This window comes from Chiloscyllium plagiosum, unplaced genomic scaffold (genome assembly GCF_037043375.1).
Source record: "Chiloscyllium plagiosum isolate Xiang-an unplaced genomic scaffold, Cpla_swu_hap1 HiC_scaffold_46, whole genome shotgun sequence".
Lineage (NCBI taxonomy): Eukaryota > Metazoa > Chordata > Chondrichthyes > Orectolobiformes > Hemiscylliidae > Chiloscyllium > Chiloscyllium plagiosum.
The window spans coordinates 11,278,233-11,298,572 of NW_028270184.1; the positions used below are offsets into that span (position 1 = coordinate 11,278,233).

General features: G+C 42.6%; 1 protein-coding gene across 1 annotated transcript in view; it reads left to right on the plus strand.

Moving 5' to 3' along the window:
• Positions 1–20,340, plus strand: part of naaladl1 (N-acetylated alpha-linked acidic dipeptidase like 1) — a 97,408-nt gene that overhangs the window by 24,156 nt on the left and 52,912 nt on the right. The window contains exons 6-10 of the mRNA XM_087983714.1: positions 359–514; positions 3,787–3,880; positions 5,705–5,853; positions 15,513–15,530; positions 19,871–20,071. Coding sequence (XP_087839840.1) covers positions 359–514; positions 3,787–3,880; positions 5,705–5,853; positions 15,513–15,530; positions 19,871–20,071 — 618 coding nt within the window. The remainder of the gene's footprint in view (positions 1–358; positions 515–3,786; positions 3,881–5,704; positions 5,854–15,512; positions 15,531–19,870; positions 20,072–20,340) is intronic.

Consider the following 20,340-nt stretch of genomic DNA (forward strand, 5'->3'; position numbering starts at 1 on the left):
ATGAGCAGCTTCACATTTATCCATGTAGTGCTTCAGCTTCCATGTACACCCAACTTATCCAAATTGTGCTGAAGCCTCTTTACATCCTCTACACTACACTTACTCCCACCTAGTTCTTCTTACTATTTAGTGGTTTCTGTTAAACATTTATATGGGCTTATTACAGAAACCCACGGCCACAAATGGTGTTTGGATCTGTGGCAATTGTGTACGATAGGAGTTACAGAGAAAGGATTTGATTCATTGGGTGAATGGGATAGGGCTTGGGTCTGTTGTGTTCGTGCACAATGGGGTTGAATGTCATATTTTGTAGTGATGTGTTTTTCTGGTAATAAGACTCTGTGTATTTGTGTTTCAGGTTTTCTCCTGAGGTGCTGGGAATGTGTGCCAGTACTGCTCTGGTATGGATCATTATTGAAGTTTTAGCCCTTGTCCTCGCACTGTACTTGATATCAGTACATACAGACCTCACTACGTTTGATCTTATTGCCTACAGTGGATATAAGTATGTGGGGTAAGTGCTGGCGAGGGCCTGTTCCATTGTGTTATTGTACACATTGCGATGCTGGACCATTATAATGGGGTCAGTGTAATAGCATCATGTAAGGTGAGGTATAATGAGGGAAATCATGCCTGGCATATTTTGAGTAGGTAACAAATAGAAGGAAAGAAGTGAGTTTAATATATTTGGATTTGAGAAGGCACCACACATTAGGCTACTTAGAGATTTGAGCCCACGGTGGTGGAGACAATATTAGTATGGGTAGAAGGTTCGCTAACTAATTAAACAGCATATATTGGGGTCATTTTCAGCATGGTGACCAGTGGCATACAGGGATCAGTTCTGGTGCCACCATTCATTATAATATATTCTAATGACATGGTGAGGAAGGTGAATGCATTGTCACCAACTTTGCAGATGACACAAAAATAGGTACAAAAAGGAAGTACTGAGGATGACACCCATACAGTCTGTTGGGGGAGGTGGACAGAGTAAGTCAGTGAACAAAAACTTGCCAGACTAAATGTAATGTGGGAAAGTTTGAGGTGACAGGAAGTAAAAAAAAAAAAAGGAGCTGAGTATTATTCAGATGGAGAAAGACTGCAGAAAGCCATAGCACAGCAGCACTTTGGAGCCATCATTCATATATCACAAAAAGCTAGCATCCAGGTTCAGTGGGAAACATAAAAAGCAAATGGAATGTTGGCTTCTATTTCAAAGGGAATGGAGGATAGTAACAAGGAAGCCTTGCTAAAATTATACATGACACTAGTTAGACCACATTTGGATTACCGTAATCAATGTTGGGCAGTTATCTAAAGAAGGATACACTGGCATTAGGTGTAGTCTAAGGTTCAGTAGGTTGATCCCAGGTATGGAAGGATTATCTTGTGAGGAGAGATTGATTAGGTTGGGCCTGTATTCATTGGTGTTTAGAAGATTTGAGAGGCAACCATATTGAAAAGTACAAGACTCTTAGGGGGTTTGTCAGAGTAGATATGGAGAGATTCTTTCCCTTTGTGGGACAATCCATATCTAGATGGCATTATCTCACAAAAGAAGTCATCCAGTTAGAGGAGAAATGGAGGAATTTCTTATTTTGAGGCTTATGAAACTGAAATTCTTTACTACAGAAAGCAGGCAAGGATGGGTTGTTACGTATATTCAAGACTGAGCTAGATTTTTAATCAATGAAAGAATTGAGGGTGGGGGGGGGGGGGGGAGGCAAGAGTGTGCATTTGAGGTTAATCCTATCAACAATGATCTCATTGAATGCTAGAGCAGACTTGACGAGCTGCGTGGCCTATTTCTGCATACACGTCTTTATAGTCTTGTAGGCTGCCAAGGAGTATAATATCACTTTACAAGTATACTCTAGGATGGTATAATGTCACAATAATTGGTGCACCCAATGATCTTCAAGAGTGTGTTCATAGAGGGAAATGTTACATGCTGCTGCTGCTGGGTCACTGCTGCGGCCATCACCACAGCAATGAAGAAGCACCTCTCTCACTTGCACTTGGCCACCTCAGCTCCCTTCAATAAAAGATAACAGCATCCACAGATTCAAACCTTCGCACTTTCAAGTGGGATCAACACAGAGATAGCACATCAGTCTGAGACCGTAGTGAATGTGTAATTGCAGTTCTTGTGTCAACCCACAGCAGGCAATGAACACTTGGCCCAGAGCAGTGTATGAGAACGAGACGCAAATATGGTTTGTAATCTAATCATGAGAGCAAAGCTCGAGTAATTTATTGCCATAATCTGCAGATTCGGGTGCAGCCTTGAATCTCGTGTTTCCTCAAACAAACTGTTTCAACAAATATCTTGGTTCTGTGTCATGTATCTGGAGGTTGGCTAGATTTTCCATTGGATTCTCAGTGGATTTTCCAAAAACCTGAGTGGTAAAACTACCACATGCCAAGGTGTAGAGACTGAAGGATTGGGATAGAGGAAGATTCTGGGTCAAAGGCATGCTCCAGTTGTAAGGTGTAAGAGATGATGAAGAGATGCCACGTAGTAACCATCTCTGTAGGAAATACCCTGTATTTAGAAGCTGTCCCACGTTCCCCAGGGTGATGACACTAAGTGCCACCATGAGAGAGGAAGAGAAATTACGGATTTTTGAAGAGGAGTAATATGGATTGTGAGCAGATCAGAGTGGACAGATCCAACCAAGGAGCTATTGCCAGCACTGACAATGGGCTAAATGTAACTTGTACAATTGTACTGTGGAAGCAGGAATACAGAACCCTTTTATGTGCTACAAAGGCCCAAGTTCAACTACCAGCTGCTGTAACCTGGTGAGTTGTAATTGGATAAAGAATAAGTTTGTGTGACTCCGTGTTGCCCCTGAGGTCTCTTTCCCAGTGATTTCTCTTTATTGGGATACCAGTACAGGATGATAATCACAATTCTAGCCAGCTTGGACGTCCTGTTCCATCGTGTTCTTCCTAGTAAGTGACTCCTTCGTGCTCTCTCGCCTCAGGAAATAGAAAAAAAATTCATAGTTCCTTTTTGTTTTTATTATTGTTATCATGAGGGGACCCATCCTCCCTGTCCCCTCATGATAACAATAATGAAATGGCTAACTAATCATAGAAATGAAATGTTCTTCAATGCTGTGTAGTTAAGTGAAGATTGTATTACAAAGGTGCCAAATATCCTCTACTTTGCAGGATATTGCAGAGTGATTGGTGTTCGATAAAGTCTCTTAACAAGGGTGAGTTAGGATGCTATGGTTTTGAATCCCTCTGCAGAGATCTGAATGCACAATCTAGGCTGGTAGGTTTACACATTCCTGAGAGGATCTGCACTGCCAAAGGTGCTATCTTTTAAATGAGATGTTAAAACTTGGTACCATTTATCCTCAAATGGATGTAAAAAAGCCCATGACTGCAATTGTAAGGAAGGGGTCGTGGGTGGTATTCTCCCTATTCTCCTGAGGCCAATATTTATCCTTCAATTGACATTACAAAAGCAGGTTATTTAATGCTGCTTGCTGTGCCACAGGATGGCTTCTGTGTTTCCTACGTTAGTGATTACTTAAAATACTTTGCCCGTAAAATGCTTTGAGATATCCTACAGTTGTGGAAGGTGCGGTGGAAATGCAGGCCTTTCTTGAATTGGCAGTAATTCACTCTCTCAATCTCTCCTCTCTTGTTTTGATGAGAATACAGGAACCTAACCTCTTGATTTCAGATTGTCTCACTCTGATTCCTCATTTCTGGTCAATGTTTATCATTGGTAAAGTGGTCTGTTCCTATATCTCTCTCCCTCAGGATGATAATCACGATTCTAGCCGGCTTATTGTTTGGGCGAGATGGTTACTATGTGGCGTTGGCTTGGACATCCTGTGCCATCATGTTCTTCCTAGTAAGTGACTCCTTTGTCCTCTCTTGCCTCTCAGGAAATAGAAAAAAAAATTCACAGTTCCTTTTGTCTTACCCCCATCCTCCCTGTCCCCTCATGATAACAATAATTAAATGGCTAACTAATCATAGAAATGAAATGTTCTTCAATTAGCCTTCAGGCTACTTATTAAAATCTTGCACTGAAACACACTGCAACTTGTCCAGTCCAGCATGCTTATAACCAAGTTGTTTCTGGATTTCAGAAGTTTCCAGATTATAAAGTGGCACTAGAATACTAACTACAAGTGAGTCCACTAGGATGTGTTGTCTTTATTTACCTGAAACATCAAACTGTAGGAATAACTGAGGAGGCGATTGCCTCATGGTATTATCACAAGACTATTAATACAGAGACCCAGACAGTATTCAAGGGAACTGGATTCAAATGGCAGATTGTCGACTTTGAGTTCCATTATACAAAAAATCTGGAATTGAGAGTCTAATGATGATCATTGTCAATTGTCAGAAAAACACATCTGGTTCACTAATGTTCTTTTGGGACTGCCATCCTTATCTGGTCTGGCCCACATGGTCAGTCTCGCAGCAATGTAGTTGATTCTTAAACTGCCCTCTGGGTAATTAGGGAATGGCAATAAAATGCTGACCTAGCCAGCTACACCCTCATCGTCTGAGTGAATTAGAGTAACTGGAATGTTCTTTTCTATCTTTCTTGTATCTGCTCCAAAAGTACTGTACTAAAATGCTGCTTGGGCCTTAATGAAAGGGTGACTGGACATATTACAATGTATATCTAATTCCCTTTCAAAAATTGCTATTGAATCTTTTTCTACCACCCTTTTCTGATAGTACATTCAAGATCACTGAGCAAATTTAAGCAAAATTTCCGTATCTCTTCTAACACTTCATTGAGCAGGTGAACTGCCAGTGGTAGAGATGTTTGGGAATCAACAAGTCACAAATTAATAATTCCTCCCAAGCAGGCTGTACATGCCACACTTCACACCTCAAATCCCCTACTGTTTCTTAAAGGACCAGTTATTGGAGGCCATTATAATGTACTTTAAGCAACTGGAAAAGCGAGCCATTTCATATTGCTACTGTGCTTTGGCAACTATTTTCCATGACCAGGATGTTGTGGTCAAGTCAAAAACACTCTTTCTGCTCTAGAAATACGTAATGTGATGTATGGAATTTCAGACATATTAGGAAACACAACTCTGGCGTTTTGTGGTGACTGCACTCAACTAGGCCATGCTTTGAGCACTCCGGACCTAATGTCTGATGTTAGATGTAGTTCTGTGATTGGACAGCACTTGCTAGATAATCCTAAGTGTATTAGAATTAAGCTAACAACAACTTAATATTTCTTTCAGGCTCTCCATGTAGCTTATTTACACTTGCTAGAAGCTACACACATTCGTGTGCAGGGACCTGTTCTCTACAGGCACAATGAACACATCCAGAATTTGCACTTTTTTTTTGACTTAAACAAGAGCATGGTGGACACCTGTTCCCTTGTGCACAGGTGACCAATTGGCACCCTTTCCTTATGCAATATGAATTGTTCCCTTTGAAATTTTGCATTCTTGCGATTCTATGCTGATTAGTGCAAGGTAAAAAACTTCAACAGCACATCTTTTTCATTCAGTGATATAATAATGTGTTCGCACTGATGAGTTTTCAATTTACTCTGTCATTTTGTACATACCAGCATCTCTCCATGCTTGTTGAACTGCTCTCTCTGAAGACTGCTGGTACCACATCGCATGCAGTCTCACTCTCACTCACTCTTTCTCTTTCCCATCCCACCTTGCCCCCTCCACAGGTCCGTTCCTTGAGAATGAAAGTCCTGTCCTCCACCTCCGATGGAGTTTCCAGCCATAGCTCCAGGAACCAACTAAGGATGTATGTCACCCTGGCTATTGCTGCATTTCAGCCTCTCATCATTTACTGGCTGACTGTTCACCTGATTCGGTGAGGGATACTGAGGTGGTAGTCTAGGGTTTGTGGGGGGGAGGGGTGGGGTAGAGTGCCAAGTATTGTGGGTTTTGTCATTCTATCCCAATGTATCATTGCACAATATTAAGCTGGTCCCTTCCTCAGAAGATGCTAGCAGTTTATAAAGGAGTGCCAAAAATGTTCCACTTGTTTACTTTGAAACCAGAATTCTACAGCCTCAGCCAGAGCTGTATGTGGTACATAATTCCAGACAGGTGTACCGTCTCTAATGTTGTCTGTGAATGAAGTATGAGTTTGCTGTGGTGAGGACTTTTATTGTACAGGGTGTCTGTCCTGGTGTACAGGAAAGTTTGAGAGAGTTGCACTCACATCATGAGTTATTGCTCATTTAGACCATGGCTGTGAAAACATGAAAGACATGAGAACAAGAATCAAAGCACTCTACTCTAAATCTTTACTCCATCTGTATCGTGCACTCCCCTCAAAAGGTTGTGATTAAAAGCCCCACTCCAGGATACATAACCGAGGCTGGTATTTCAATGCTACACTGACATGCTGAAGCAATCCATTAAGCCAAGGCTGCGTCTGCCCCAGATATTCCACACAGCCTTACAATCCAAGCCTCAATAAAAGAAATGACAAAGATGCTGCAGCATATTGTGCCCATGCTGTTGTTGCAGCACTCGGTGATACTGTTTATAAAACTGACATCCCAGCCTAATTGAGTTGTACAGTACCAGTAATTCTTCCAGTTATCAGTTTGTGCATTCTCTCTCATCTTCCACTCCAACACCATCCTTCCCTGCTTCCCTGACCCTCCTGTTGGAGGAGGAAGTGCCTTAAAAAAAAAGTCCTACACTACCACAATACTATTGATTAACACTTCGGTATAATTTTTAATAAAATCGCCAGTATGTCAAGAGAGATGACTTGGTGCAACTTCCCTAATATATTGTGAAATTTTAGTTTTATGTTGAAGCTGGGAGCCAGCCATCACCCCAGATAGCCACTCCTGCATCTGCTATTTGAGAGTGTTTCCTGCCTTTGAGAGGCATGGCTGTTAGTGGCTTAGAGAAATGGCTTAGTATGCAGGAGAGAGGATAAAACCGACCTGGACACCTTCCTAGAGCTATTCTAGGCAGCTACAGTGTATTAGAGTCTTTGGCGCAGCTCAGCTGTTACTTCCCAGCCGTCAGCAGTGGCAATAAAACTGAATGTCCCTCCCTGACAAGCAGGCTGTAATAGAACAGAGACTCCTGAACCTTTCCTGCAGACTACCACCATAACTGTTTTTTCAGTAAATGGGCATTAATCCCATAAGTACAGCAGATGACAGACATGGAACTTTGCTTTGTTTTAATCAACCTGTGGCTTCTTTGACCATTTGCTGGTTTGAGGATGAATGGAGGACTTCTCCTGCCAGTTGATCTTTGCAGTGGTTCTCAACGTAATGTGTTTTAAATCATTGCCCTGCTGCTGACTCTGTAAATAATAAATAAAATGCATCATGTTTTAAACCTGTTTGTTGTCATACTCTTCATTACTTCCAATGTTGGTTGCAAGTTGGGTTGCCAACTCCAAATCTTTCATGGCTGTTCACTGGTTGGTCCCTGTCTCGAGGAAAACAGAGCCACACTGGTTCCCAGTGCCTAATAGCCCACTGGCCATGAGTGGGAGGGAAAATTAATAACATTTAATAAATCATTTGTGGACATCAGTGAGATACAATGGCCATTAAGGATGCTGCATTTTCTTTTACTCCAACTTTCGCATTTGTGATCCATCCCACATTGTCACTTGGGGAAGTGGTGATGAGCAAACACCTTGAGCCAGTGCAGTGGACAGCTGGAACTGATTCCCAGAAGCGGCAGAGACAAACCACTATAAATGCCAGAGGGAACATCACAGAAGCACTTCACAGGAGGCTCCCACACACTGAGGATGTCACCTAGACAGGGGACGAAACGTCTGCAACACAAATTCCCAGTTCGGTGAACAGAACCACGACACTGATTCTATGATCTGTGTTCTTCAAATAGCTGCTGTCTTTTAAATATCACTTTCTACACAATGCAGTCTTACCCATCTTCCCTCAGCCCCTGGCTGGAAGCGAGGCTGGAGGAATGACTGTTGCTCTTGTCCCTTACACTGAGTCACAACATAAATTAAAATTAACCTTTCCAGCTGCCAAGATGATCATTGCCGTATCTTTATCAAGTTTAAATGAGATCTCTCAACCAGATTCTTGAATAACCACAATTATTGGTTTATTGTAAAAAAAAAGTTAATGAAGATTTAATAATTATCAGCAAAGTTTGTCCCTTGAAATATTCCCAAAACATACACAAAAATAAACGCATGCTCTTAAGGGGGAAGATGGATTTCACATTAGAGGTTAGCTTTTCAAAAAAAAAGGTTTGATGAAAAAAATTATTGTAGGAGGCAAAATAAGAAAGTGAAATGTTCCAGAACTTGGCGCTTATGTTCCAGAGCTGTGCTGTTTGGGCACCTGTGGTCAAGTAACTAATCACACATGGTGGTCTTTTGAAGTTTTACCATCACAACTTCCTCAGGAAATACCACCTTGAGATATTCTGTCAAAACAAACAAAAAGATTTTACCTTGCGCTCGGTGAGAAGGTTTACTTTTCAGATGTTAGAGAGATGAAAGACATAGCTTGTTCTTAAAAAGGCTTCCTTCCCAATCTCAATTTGTTCTTGGCGCACTTTCCTCCCAGTGTTGGCTTGCTCTTAGCGCGCTTTCCTCCTGATCTCGGCTTGTTCTTAGCGCGCTTTCCTCCCGATCTTGGCTTGTTCTTAGCGCGCTTTCCTCCTGATCTCGGCTTGTTCTTAGCGCGCTTTCCTCCTGATCTCGGCTTGTTCTTAGCGCGCTTTCCTCTCGATCTCGGTTTGTTCTTAGCGCGCTTTCCTCCTGATCTTGGCTTGTTCTTAGCACGCTTTCTTCTGCATCTCGGCTTGTTCTTAGCGCACTTTCCTCCCAGTCTCAGCTTGTTCTTGGCGCGCTTTCCTTCAATTCAACCAGCTAAAGCAAGAACCTCTGTAAGGTAGTCACTATTCAGACAGCTGCAGCAAGAGTTTGCACCAAAGGAACCAATTATTACCAATCATGTAGTTTAAGGAAGCCTTGTTAATTAAAAAAAAATCTGTTACTCACAATAAAACATTCAATTTCCTCTTTCAAAGAAATCACAGCAGGGGCTTCCACGAAATGCAAATAAAACCCAATTTCAAAACTTGTGACTTTTTAAGTAGTATTAAATACACTAAGAAAATGGTGTTAAAACGATGAATGTTGGAGCCGTTTCCATGGAGTTTTTTTACACTGGAATTTACACCATGGAGTCTTCATACCCACTAGAATTGAGGTTACCACCTCTGTGCCTCATACTGGCACCATTTTCAATGCTCACTTCTCTGGAATATACTGAAATAGACTATATCACAATCATACATGGGCAAATCTGCAATTACTGAATAATGAAAATGACTCTACTTGCTATTGATGCTGACTTTTCATATTAGTAAGTGGGAGACTTGGCAAATAGCAGACAGTTTGGATAGGGACTGTCAACCTCATCCTGGATTGCAGTCGACGTAGGCACTGCAGTTGCCATATTTATCCTGAGGGTTGTTCAGGAAGTTATGGGGCAATGAGTTTGATTCCCATTGTGGGTGAATGTATGGGAAGCCTTCTTTCAAGATAAGGTATTGGGCATCCAAATCAAAGTGAAATGGTAAGAGGCTAACTTCATGTAGAAGAAGAGGTGTGAAAGTATGCCTCATGGACTTGGTAGGTATTTTTAGCCAACTTGTGACACACCTCTGGAATAAATGGAACTTAAACACAGGCCCTCTAGCCTAGGTGTGGGGGCATCACTATTTCACCATCCTTGGGAGAGCTGTGGTAAGTGGCTGGGATGATTTGAAATACCTAATAACAAATCTATAATTGGTTGATTGATAGAACGCGGAAGGGAGTGGTATGGTGGAGAGAGATTTGAAGATACTTGGAAATTATGTTCGAATTGGAGTTATAGTAGGTCCTCAAGTCTACTCTGCCATTCAATAAGACCATGGATGATCTGATCTTAGAGAAACAAAGGAATTCTGCATAGACAAAACCAAAATCCAGAGCATGTATTACATAAGAGTAAAGAAAATAACCTTGCTGAGAAATGAGAGATACTGACAATATATTTAAGCTTGTTGCCATAACGCTCAGTGACAGTGATGTGAAATTACATTGAAGGATCAAGGTTGAGCTGCAATAGTGCCTCTCTGTGAATCATGACTCATAGAACATTGTGCCATCAGAACAGTGTGTAAAGAAATGATATTGCAGCAATAGAAAGAGATAGAGCAGAGGGCAAGAATTAGATTAGATTCCCTACAGTATGGAAACAGGCCTTTCAGCCCAGCAAATCCACACTGACCCTCCGAAGAGTGACCCATCCAGCCCCATTCCCCTACCCTATATTTACCCCTGACTAACACACCTAACACTATCGGCAATTTAGCATAGCCAATTCACCTGGCCAGCACATCTTTGGATTGTGGGGGGAAACCCGACCACCCAGGGGAAACTCGTGCGGACACGGGGAGAACATGCAAACTCCACACAGGCAGTCACCCAATGCAGGAATTGAACCCAGGTCCCTGGTGCTGTGAGGCAGCTGTGCTAACTGCTGAGCCAGTGTGCTGCCCCTAATTGTATTGAAATCAAATTCACCATAGTGGGATTTGAGGCCATAACCAGACAGCATCAACCTGAGCCTCTGCATAACCAGTTCAGTAACCTTACCAGTGCGCCACCACATCCCTAGAGTAGAAATGATTATGGTGATGAAGGGATTCAATTTTGAAGGGCAAAGATGTAGACTTAAGCATATTCTCACTAGGAAAGAAAAGGTTGAGAGGTTGTTCATTTATACATTTCAGGATTCTTAAATGAGCAGACAATAACAACCCCAAGGAGCTATTTCACACCGTCTGACCAGAGGACAAGTCCTGCACAGTAAAGGTTTTAAGGTAAGAGGGGAATGATTTTAAAAGGTACATGAAAGGCAACTTTTTCACATAGAGGGTGGTGCATATATGGAAGTAGTGGAGGCGGATAGAATTAGAATCCCTACACTGTGAAAACAGGCCCTTCGGTCCAAAACGTAGCGTAACCCATCCAGACCCATTCCCCAACCTCTTTTTACCCCTGACTAATGCACCTCACCTACACATCCTTGAACACTATGGGGCAATTTAGCATGGCCATTTCACCCTCACCCTCACATCTTTGGATTGTGGGAAACCGGAGCACCCGGAGAAACCCATGCAGATACAGGGAGAGCATGCAAACGCCACACAGTTGCCAAAGGCTGTGATCAAACCCAGGTCTCTGGCGCTGTGAGGCAGCAGTGCTAACCACTGAGCCACCGTGCCACCCTATCATGATCACAACATTTAAAAGACATTTGGACAGGTATATGGATTCAAAATGTTTAGAGGGATATGGACCAAGCACAGTTTAGTTTGAGAAATCTGGTCAGCATGGACAGGTTGGATTGAAGGGTTTGTTTCCGAGCTGTATGACCCAATGAATGAATTCAAAGATAATTTGCAGAAATGATCTTTGAATAAAGAGGTAGTTGGCTGGTGTACAGAATATATCTTCTGGGGAAGCCAATGGAAAGTATTGATGGTTTGTACACAGCTTTAATACTGATAGACCTTTTCACATAACAATGTTTTGGAACAAATGAAATGAGTCATTGGAGGTATACCATGCCATGTGGTAAGTGTAACATGCTTTGGAGGAACATGTGACTTTGGATGCTTAACATTGGTGGTTCAAACAGTCTACTTCTGCTCCTAATCCCTATGGTTTCCAGAGCAGTTTGCCACTGGAGGTTCCCTCTTGTCATGCCTGGACCTAATGAGGCTGGATCAAGAGTCATGAAGGGTGTAATGTCAGGGTGTAACTCTTGAGCAGGAATCTGGGGGGGATGCCCAACCTCTGCTCCATGTTAGAACCAACAACACAGGAAATATTAGGGAAAGGAGCACATGGAGATCACCAGGAAGGAAAGCTAATTTGAAGAGCAGGCGCCAGTCTTGAGATTAGTACTCAAGACATACCAAGGAATGGGTCTGGATGGGTTACTCTACTTGTTGGGCCGAAGGGTCTGTTTCCACACTGTAGGGATTCTAATCATGTTTCTAATTGATACAAGTTATAAAGGTCAAAAGATGTGGGATGGAGAAATTCCAGTTTCATGGGACACATGGCAGTATTATCCTAAGGATTCAGCTATGACAACAGGTCAGGCTGGGACCAAGGGTCCTGGTGGAATGGGTAATTAGGATTGCAAGTACAACATTAAAATAGTAACAAGGTGGGAGGGATATAGTAGAAATCACATTAAAAGGATAAGGAAATGAGATTAAAGGGCCAGCTAAATAATAATAGTTGAAAATGTGTTGCTGGAAAAGCGCTTTTCCAGCAACACATTTTCAGCTCTGATCTCCAGCATCTGCAGTCCTCACTTTCTCCTAAATAATAATAGTACAAAGTTATAGGGCGGCAAGTGGCTCAGTGGTTAGCACTGCTGCCTCACAGCGCCAGGGACACGGGTTCGACTGTGTGAAGTTTGTACATTCTCCCTGTGTCTGCGTGGGTTTCCTCCCACAGTCCAAAGATGTGCAGGTTAGGTGAATTGACCATGCTAAATTGCCCGTAGTGTTAGGTGTATTAGTCAGGAATAAATATAGGGTAGTGAACGGGTCTGGATGGGTTACTGTTTGGAGGGTCGGTGTGGACATGTTGGGCTGAAGGGCCTGTTTCCATACTGTAGGGAATCTAATCTAAATGGGTAGAGATCAATAAAGCTGTACAGCATGAAGACTAAGCAACTTGCAAAAGTGATGAAAAATATAAATAATTTAAAATTTTGTTGTGGCTGACTCTTACACTGAGGGGAAAAGCCTATATTTTCTTTGTGCCTTTAATTCCAAAGTGAAACTGTGGATTATTTTGAAGAGGGCTTAATTGGGTTTTCTACCAAGCATTTTAGTCCCAGGAAATGCTTGTATTACCAGAGGTTATAATGGGGCTAAAAGATAAATTTGTTAGTTTGAAGATCAAATCACAATTGGGTCTCAGAAGCTGCAATTTGAAAGGACAGTAAAATTGACCAAGGACTGAAGGTAGAATACAGAAAATATCAGTTTACGAGGAAATGATGGTGGGATTACATTCCTAAAATACTGAGCCATCATCCGATGCAACCTGCAATCTGAAAGACGTATTCATCTTGAATACAATGGAAATGTTTAGACACTAGAGGCAGGGCAAAACTCTTTAATCATGTTACACAGGTGCCATCTTCATCCAAGTCAGTAAAAAGTGAGCAGTTATTTCTGTTTGTTTACCAAGTGCTCTGTTAGCTTGCCTGTGTGGGATCCCCTCCAGCTAATTATTGCCACAAAAACGTTTTGCAGTATCATTGACAGTGACAGCACAGGAGAAGGCCATTCAGGTCAGTATGTCTGCACAAAGGAGCAATTTACTCAGTGTCATTCTCTCCACAACCCTGTGTGTTTTTCCTTTTCATTAACAGTCAAATTCCCTTCTGGTTACCTCAATCAAAGTTGCCTCCAACATATGCTAAGGCAGTGCATTCCAGATCATACACACTCGCTATTCAATTTTGCTTCTTTTACCTGCCAAGATCATGGTCTTTTTATTTTGACTTGTTTTTGATTGTGGACCGAAATGCAAAAATAAGCTTTAGAAATGAAACAAGGATTGTTGAGTGATTGCTGCACCTTTTGAAGAGCGTGTAACCTGACACTCTTTGTAAGTGCTTTTTAAACTGATGCTGGTTTTGAGTAGTGTTTCAAGTGAAGAGGTAGAGCTAATGGGTGTATACAAATAAAGAAGGGGCAAGAAACTGATTGGATTTTAGACTAGTGACCAGTTATTGGTGACAAAGGCATTCTGGCATTCCAGACGGGCCACCCGAAATAGTGAACTAATGGTGGACGATAAGAAACTTACCATGGAGTTACAAAAGATGGACAATGATTAAAGCATGCTGGGAAATAGAACCCAGCCTTGACCAAAGTGACTGTGCTAATCCACATGCTGCAGAATCCAGACAGGCTTGCAAACCTGACAGCTGCAGACCCTGCAATACACACCTGACATTGGGCTTGAATGAGACAGGAGAAAGTGAGGTCTGCAGATGCTGGAGATCAAAGTTGAAACTTTATTGCTGGAACAGCACAGCAGGTCAGGCAGCATCCAGGGAACAGGAGATTCGACGTTTCGGGCACAGGCCCTTCTTCAGGAATGAGCCAGTGAAATGTCGCCTTTGGGAGCAGCAAGTCATTCTGTAGACACCGAGGAGCCTAGCATCTTTTTTTTATTTCAAAAAATATACTTTATTCATAAAATAATTTGATGGTCTGTACAGTTGGTCATGCCATACATATGTAAACATTTGCATACAGAGATCAGAATTTATCATTTGTATATACAGGTCTGTATGTTTATCAATCATATGTTTTATTCCTGATGAAGGGCTTTTGCCCGAAACGTCGATTTTGCTGCTCGTCGGATGCTGCCTGAACTGCTGTGCTCTTCCAGCACCACTGATCCAGAATCTGATTTCCAGCATCTTCAGTCATTGTTTTTACCTTGTCCATATATTTCGCTGAGGCGTCAGCAGAGCCCAAAAGACTGTGTGGGCCCCCTGTTCTTCTTAGGCAGGCAGATGTTACATGATGGTCTTTCCCCACCACACCTTGGCGGCAGCTGCCCCAAGCTTCAGCGCGTCCCTAAACATGTAGTCCTGGACCTTGGAATGTGCCAGTCTGCAACAGTCATTCGGGGTCAACTCCTTCAGCTGGAAGATCAACAGGTTTCGGACCGCCCAGAGAGCGTCCTTCACTGAGTTGATGATCCTCCAGGCACAGTTGATGTTCGTCTCGGTGTGCGTCCCGGGGAACAGGCCGTAGAGCACGGAGTCCCGCGTCATGGCGCTGCTCGGGACGAACCTCGACAAACACCACTGCATTCCTCTCCAGATCTCTCCAGACTTGGTGCTTGTTGGAAAGCACCTTCTTTTGGAGGAGGCTATGTGCACCCAGCACCTACAATAATGGACACCTAAGGGCCACCCTGCCATCAATATGCCAACACCTGGTTCGGTCGGTCTGATCAGGATAATCGAACCTAATCAATCCATTGACAGCTCCTCAAGGCCCCCCCACCCAAATGGATGCAAAGATTTGGAAGGATGGCTGCAAAGCCCCGTTCAGCGCAGTAACTCAAGAATAACCACTGAAAGAGAAGACACCTCCAAGACCATCGGAGGAAGAAGACGACACCACCACACAGAGCCTGGCCAAGTTCTGGTGTGGTTGTAAATGATCATACAGGGTTAGGTAAAGTATAAGATCGTTTGTAGTGTTTATCATGAGTTTATAGTATACTTTATTGTTCTAATATTAATTGTGTTCAATAAATCAATATTATTGTTTATAAGATCAACTCTCAGTTCTTTTGCTTGAACTAAGAAGTTAAACACACTGTGTGGAAATGTAACACATCTATGTACTTGGCTCCCAGATAGCTAAACAGCTTGACATTGTGAACAGGATAGGGAGAAGCTATCGGTCCTCCGCAGTCTTAAGAGCTATTTTTCTGTGCTATAAGAAAATAAAGCAATTTAAACCAAAACAAAACCAGTTTTATTTTTCCTTCGGCAATTGCTATAAGCCGTGACATCTAAATAAGTCACAGACTTTTATAAGTGTGACCTTAAACAAGTGAAAAGCCTCAACAGAAAGAAGATCAAGAAGCAGTGTTCTGATCAGCACAAGAACCATCTCAGTAGATTTGTGGACAGAAACCACTGAACTGGTGTCTCACTCTTTCCCTCCTCCCATAACACCCATGTTGTGTTTTCTAACTGTGTCTGGCTGTGTGTGTGTCTGTTTGTAAGGGGGAGAGTTTTAACTAGTATTGAATTAGTATTTATCTAGTAGTTTTAACTATGCTGACAGTTTCATAATTGTTTACCTGTAGCGAGAGTCTATTTATTTGTAATATAAAGGAATTCTTATTAAGTACGGAAACCTGGTCTGTGATTTCCTTCAGCCTGGATCTAAAAGTCTGGTAAATTGAGAAATTTTGCACATTTTAAAAAATCTTTAACTTTTGTGATGACTCTGAAATAGTGGGGCTTGATTTTCAGTGCATTAATCCAATGGTGTGTAACAGGCAAATTACCTTAAATCTGTGCCCTCTCATTCTTGATCCCTTCTTGAGTAGGCGCAGTTTTGCCCAATCCACTCTGTCGTGATCCCTCATGATTTTGACTGACAGTGCAATTGGAATACTTACTGCCAAGGTATTTATTAATCTCCCATTCCATTCCTCTCATGCCATATCCATTTCATTTCTTCTCCTCTTCTTAATCCCATGCCTTCTTCATGAGCCCCCCACCCTCTTTCCATTCCTCCATCCACTCCAATCCATTTGTCCTCCCCCATGTCTCTCAATGCCTACGGCACACCCCTACCCCATTAAACATTGTGTTAAGTCCAGTCAGATTGTTCAGCAAATGTATAATGATTAGACCTTCTGCTGAAATAGATTTTTAAAAACGGTGTTGTGAGGACTTAAATGAATGAAAGTATATGAAGGCAGAGTGGGAATGGGCTACTGAGTTGGATGATCAGCCATGATCGTATAGAGTGGCGGAGAAGGCTTGAAGGGCCAAAAGGCTTGCTCTCATCACGTCAAAAGCTAGTGCTTCCAAATACACCTGTTGGACCATAACCTGGTGTTGTGTGATTTTTAACTTTGGCCACCTCAGTCCAACACTGGCTCCTCCAAATCTATGGTATTCAGTTCACCAGGCACTACCCATCATCCAAAACAGTACAGAAGCCAAACTTGTGTATTGTCACAGATGTTCAGGGCAGCCTCCACAAGTTCATTTTAAACTGTCTTCCGGCCACAGTCATTGCTCATCCCTAGTTACCCTTGAGAAGGTGAGGAGTGGTGAGTCTTCCGCCGAACTGCTGTGCTCCATGTCATGAAGATGTTCCCAGAGAGCTGGAGTTCCAGGATTTGACCCAGCACTGTTGGAGTAATGGCTAATATTTGTCCAAATTAGGATGGTACATGTCTTGGGAAGCAAAGTGGGATGTGATGGTGTCCCTATGCTGTTGGTGCTCTTGTCCTCTGCAACGGAAGCTACAGGAAGCCTCAATTGATTATCCTGGGGCACCATGTAGATGCTACCCACTTTAGCCATGCTGCATCAATGATGGGGTTGGGACTGGTGCATTGGATATGGAATCCAATAGCAGTGCCACTGATCATGGCAACTGCGCTGCCTCAGACAGGGTTGAGTTTCTCCAAGTCTCCCCCAGCAAGGTTAGTGATGACTATTCCATCAGACCTGACCTAGGACTTGTGGGCGTGAGTTGACTTTCGGGGGTGGTGGAAGGGGTGGTTTATTTTGTTTGCCACAAAAACCAGATGGAGACATTTGAAAGCTTCAGCGATGTTCATGCATTTGACGGGAGATACACTCTTCCCACGGGAAAAATGGATCTGCTCAAGCTGTCACCAAATATTTTGCATACGTACTACATTATTTGAATGTACAAATCAGCTATGATACTATGATTCCATTTATCTGTTCGTAGTCAAATTCCAGCTAGGACATTAATAATAAATTAACACCAGGACATATATACAGGAAGGGAGAGAGCTAAACAGATAACCAACTACAATGTCTTTAGTCTTGTTTTGAAGGGACATGTAGTGTTTACTGACAGGTAAATCTTATCTGCTTATTGCCCCAGTACAATGGCTTAATGTCTCAGGATGACACATCCTGAGATGGGGTACTGGGCTAATGGTCGGATACTTGGTAGTGTGGATGAGCAGAGGGATCTTGGTGTCCATGTACACAGATCTTTGAAAGTTGCCACCCAGGTAAATAGTGTGGTGAAGAAGGCATATGGCGTACTGGCTTTTATTGGTAGAGGAATTGAGTTCCGGAGTCCTGAGATCATGTTGCAGTTGTATAAGACTCTGGTGCGGCCGCATCTGGAGTATTGTGTGCAGTTTTGGTCGCAATACTATAGGAAGGATGTGGAGGCACTGGAACGGGTGCAGAGGAGGTTTACCAGGATGTTGCCTGGTATGGTAGGAAGATCGTATGAGGAAAGGCTGAGGCACTTGGGGTTGTTTTCATTGGAGAAAAGAAGGTTTAGGGGTGACTTGATAGAGGTGTACAAGATGATTAGGGGTTTAGATAGGGTTGACCGTGAGAACCTTTTTCCACGTATGGAGTCAGCTATTACGAGGGGGCATAGCTTTAAATTAAGGGGTGGTAGGTATAGGACAGATGTTAGGGGTAGATTCTTTACTCAGCGAGTCGTGAGGTCATGGAATGCCCTGCCAGTAGCAGTGGTGGACTCTCCCTCATTATGGGCATTTAAGCGGGCATTGGATAGGCATATGGAGGATAGTGGGCTAGTGTAGGTTAGGTGGGCTTGGATCGGCGCAACATCGAGGGCCAAAGGGCCTGTACTGCGCTGTATTCTTCTATGTTCTATGTTCTATCCAGTCTTTTCTTGGGAAAAGAGTACATGGCAGTGGTATCATTTCCCTGTCCTGTCTAATTCTAACTCTGGGGCATGACCATTTGTTTTAACCCTTTTCTCCTTTGTTCTGTCAATATGTCTGGCCTCCAGATGGATTAATTCAACTCCTTTTCAAAAGCTGCGTTCTTGCTCCAAATCCTGCCGAAGATTATTTAAACTTTTATTTTCCCCCTATCATGGGAGCTGGGGAAGATTCCATATCCATCATTATTTAGTGACACTGCCCACTATGTATCCATGTTGAACAAGAACAATCTGATGCCCGCCACAACTTTCCAAGCTGGCAGACAGTGAGTTCATTCTCTCAGTGAAATAGCATTGGCTATTCACAGGGCTTGTAAGTCTCATTGAAGTCTTCAAGGTACTAACAGGAAAAGGCAGGGTTAATAAAGATAAACTATGCCCACTGTTTGGTGATTCTAGAAATTAGGACCACACTGTTCAGGAGAGATGTTAGGAAACACTTGTAAACATAAGGGATGTTAGATGTTTGGAACTCTTTTCCACAAATGGTATAGAGTCATGCAGCATAGAAACAGATCCTTCGGCTCAACCAGTCCATGCCGGCCATAATTCCAAACTTAAATAGTCACACCTGCCTGCGCTTGGCCCATATCCCTCCAAATGTTTCTTATTTATGTACTGAAACAAATATCTTTTAAATATTGTAACTAGTTGGTGCTCAATCAGTTGTTAGTTTTAAATCTGAGATGGGTTTTTTTTGTTAACCAAAGGAATTAAAGAATATAGGTCAAAGGCAAGTACATGGAGTTAGACCACAGATCAGCCATACTCTCACTGAATGGTAGAACAGACTCAAGGGACTGAATGGCCTACTCCTATTCTTACATTTCTATGTTCCTATATGAAATAGAGAGTGCTGATTGATTGATTGAGTGCTTTCAATATATACATAGAGACCACTGGGTTAGTAGTTAGGAGGTTGACATATTGTAATGGTACATTTTGTAAATAAAGAAATTCACACTCAAGAAAGAGGATGTGTATCTAATTTCATGTTTCACCATCTGGCTTGGGATCTCTTTATCATGAGGCGATAACATGTTACCCTCCACTGGGGTCAAGGTGTTCAAAGTCTGATGCGGGTTGCTGAGCATCGGAGTTTCATGATTGTGTTGTTGAACTTTATCTGTATAAAAATCTCAGGTGGTTGCTAATCGATAACTGCAGGTTACATATTAGCCTGATATTGCTAATCAGATTGAAGCCTTCTATTGGTACAAGATTGCCAGATCTGCATATGAGCAGAGGGCAGGCTACTTCGGGGATTTGAGCTGGTTATTGTTTTGCTGAGAGCCAAGGCTGAGGATGAAGAACTGGCACATCGCTTTGATCACCGGAATCACCGGAGCCGTTGCCCTTGCCGTCGGACTCCTGATCGGCCACTATGCCATCCTGAAGCATGGCAACGCAGAACAGGGGCATGACTCCATTGGGGACATTGACGAGACCCTCATCCAGCACTTCATGAGCGAGATTGACAACAAGCGGATCGAGGACAACTTGAGGTATGGGTATGGCTGAAACTAGAGATGTGTTCAATTCTGGCCACCAGAGCTTAGGGAGGACGTCAAGGTCATGGCGAGGGTGCAGTAGATATTCACCTAGGATGACGACTTTCAGGGAATGTGGAGAGACTGGAAAAGCTGGTATTGTTTTCTTTAGAACAGAGGAGATTAAGGGGAAGATTTAACAGCCGTGTTTGAAATCATGAAGAACTTCCTAGTGTAAATGAGGAGAAATCATTGCCAGGGACCAAGGAGGGTGGATAACCAGA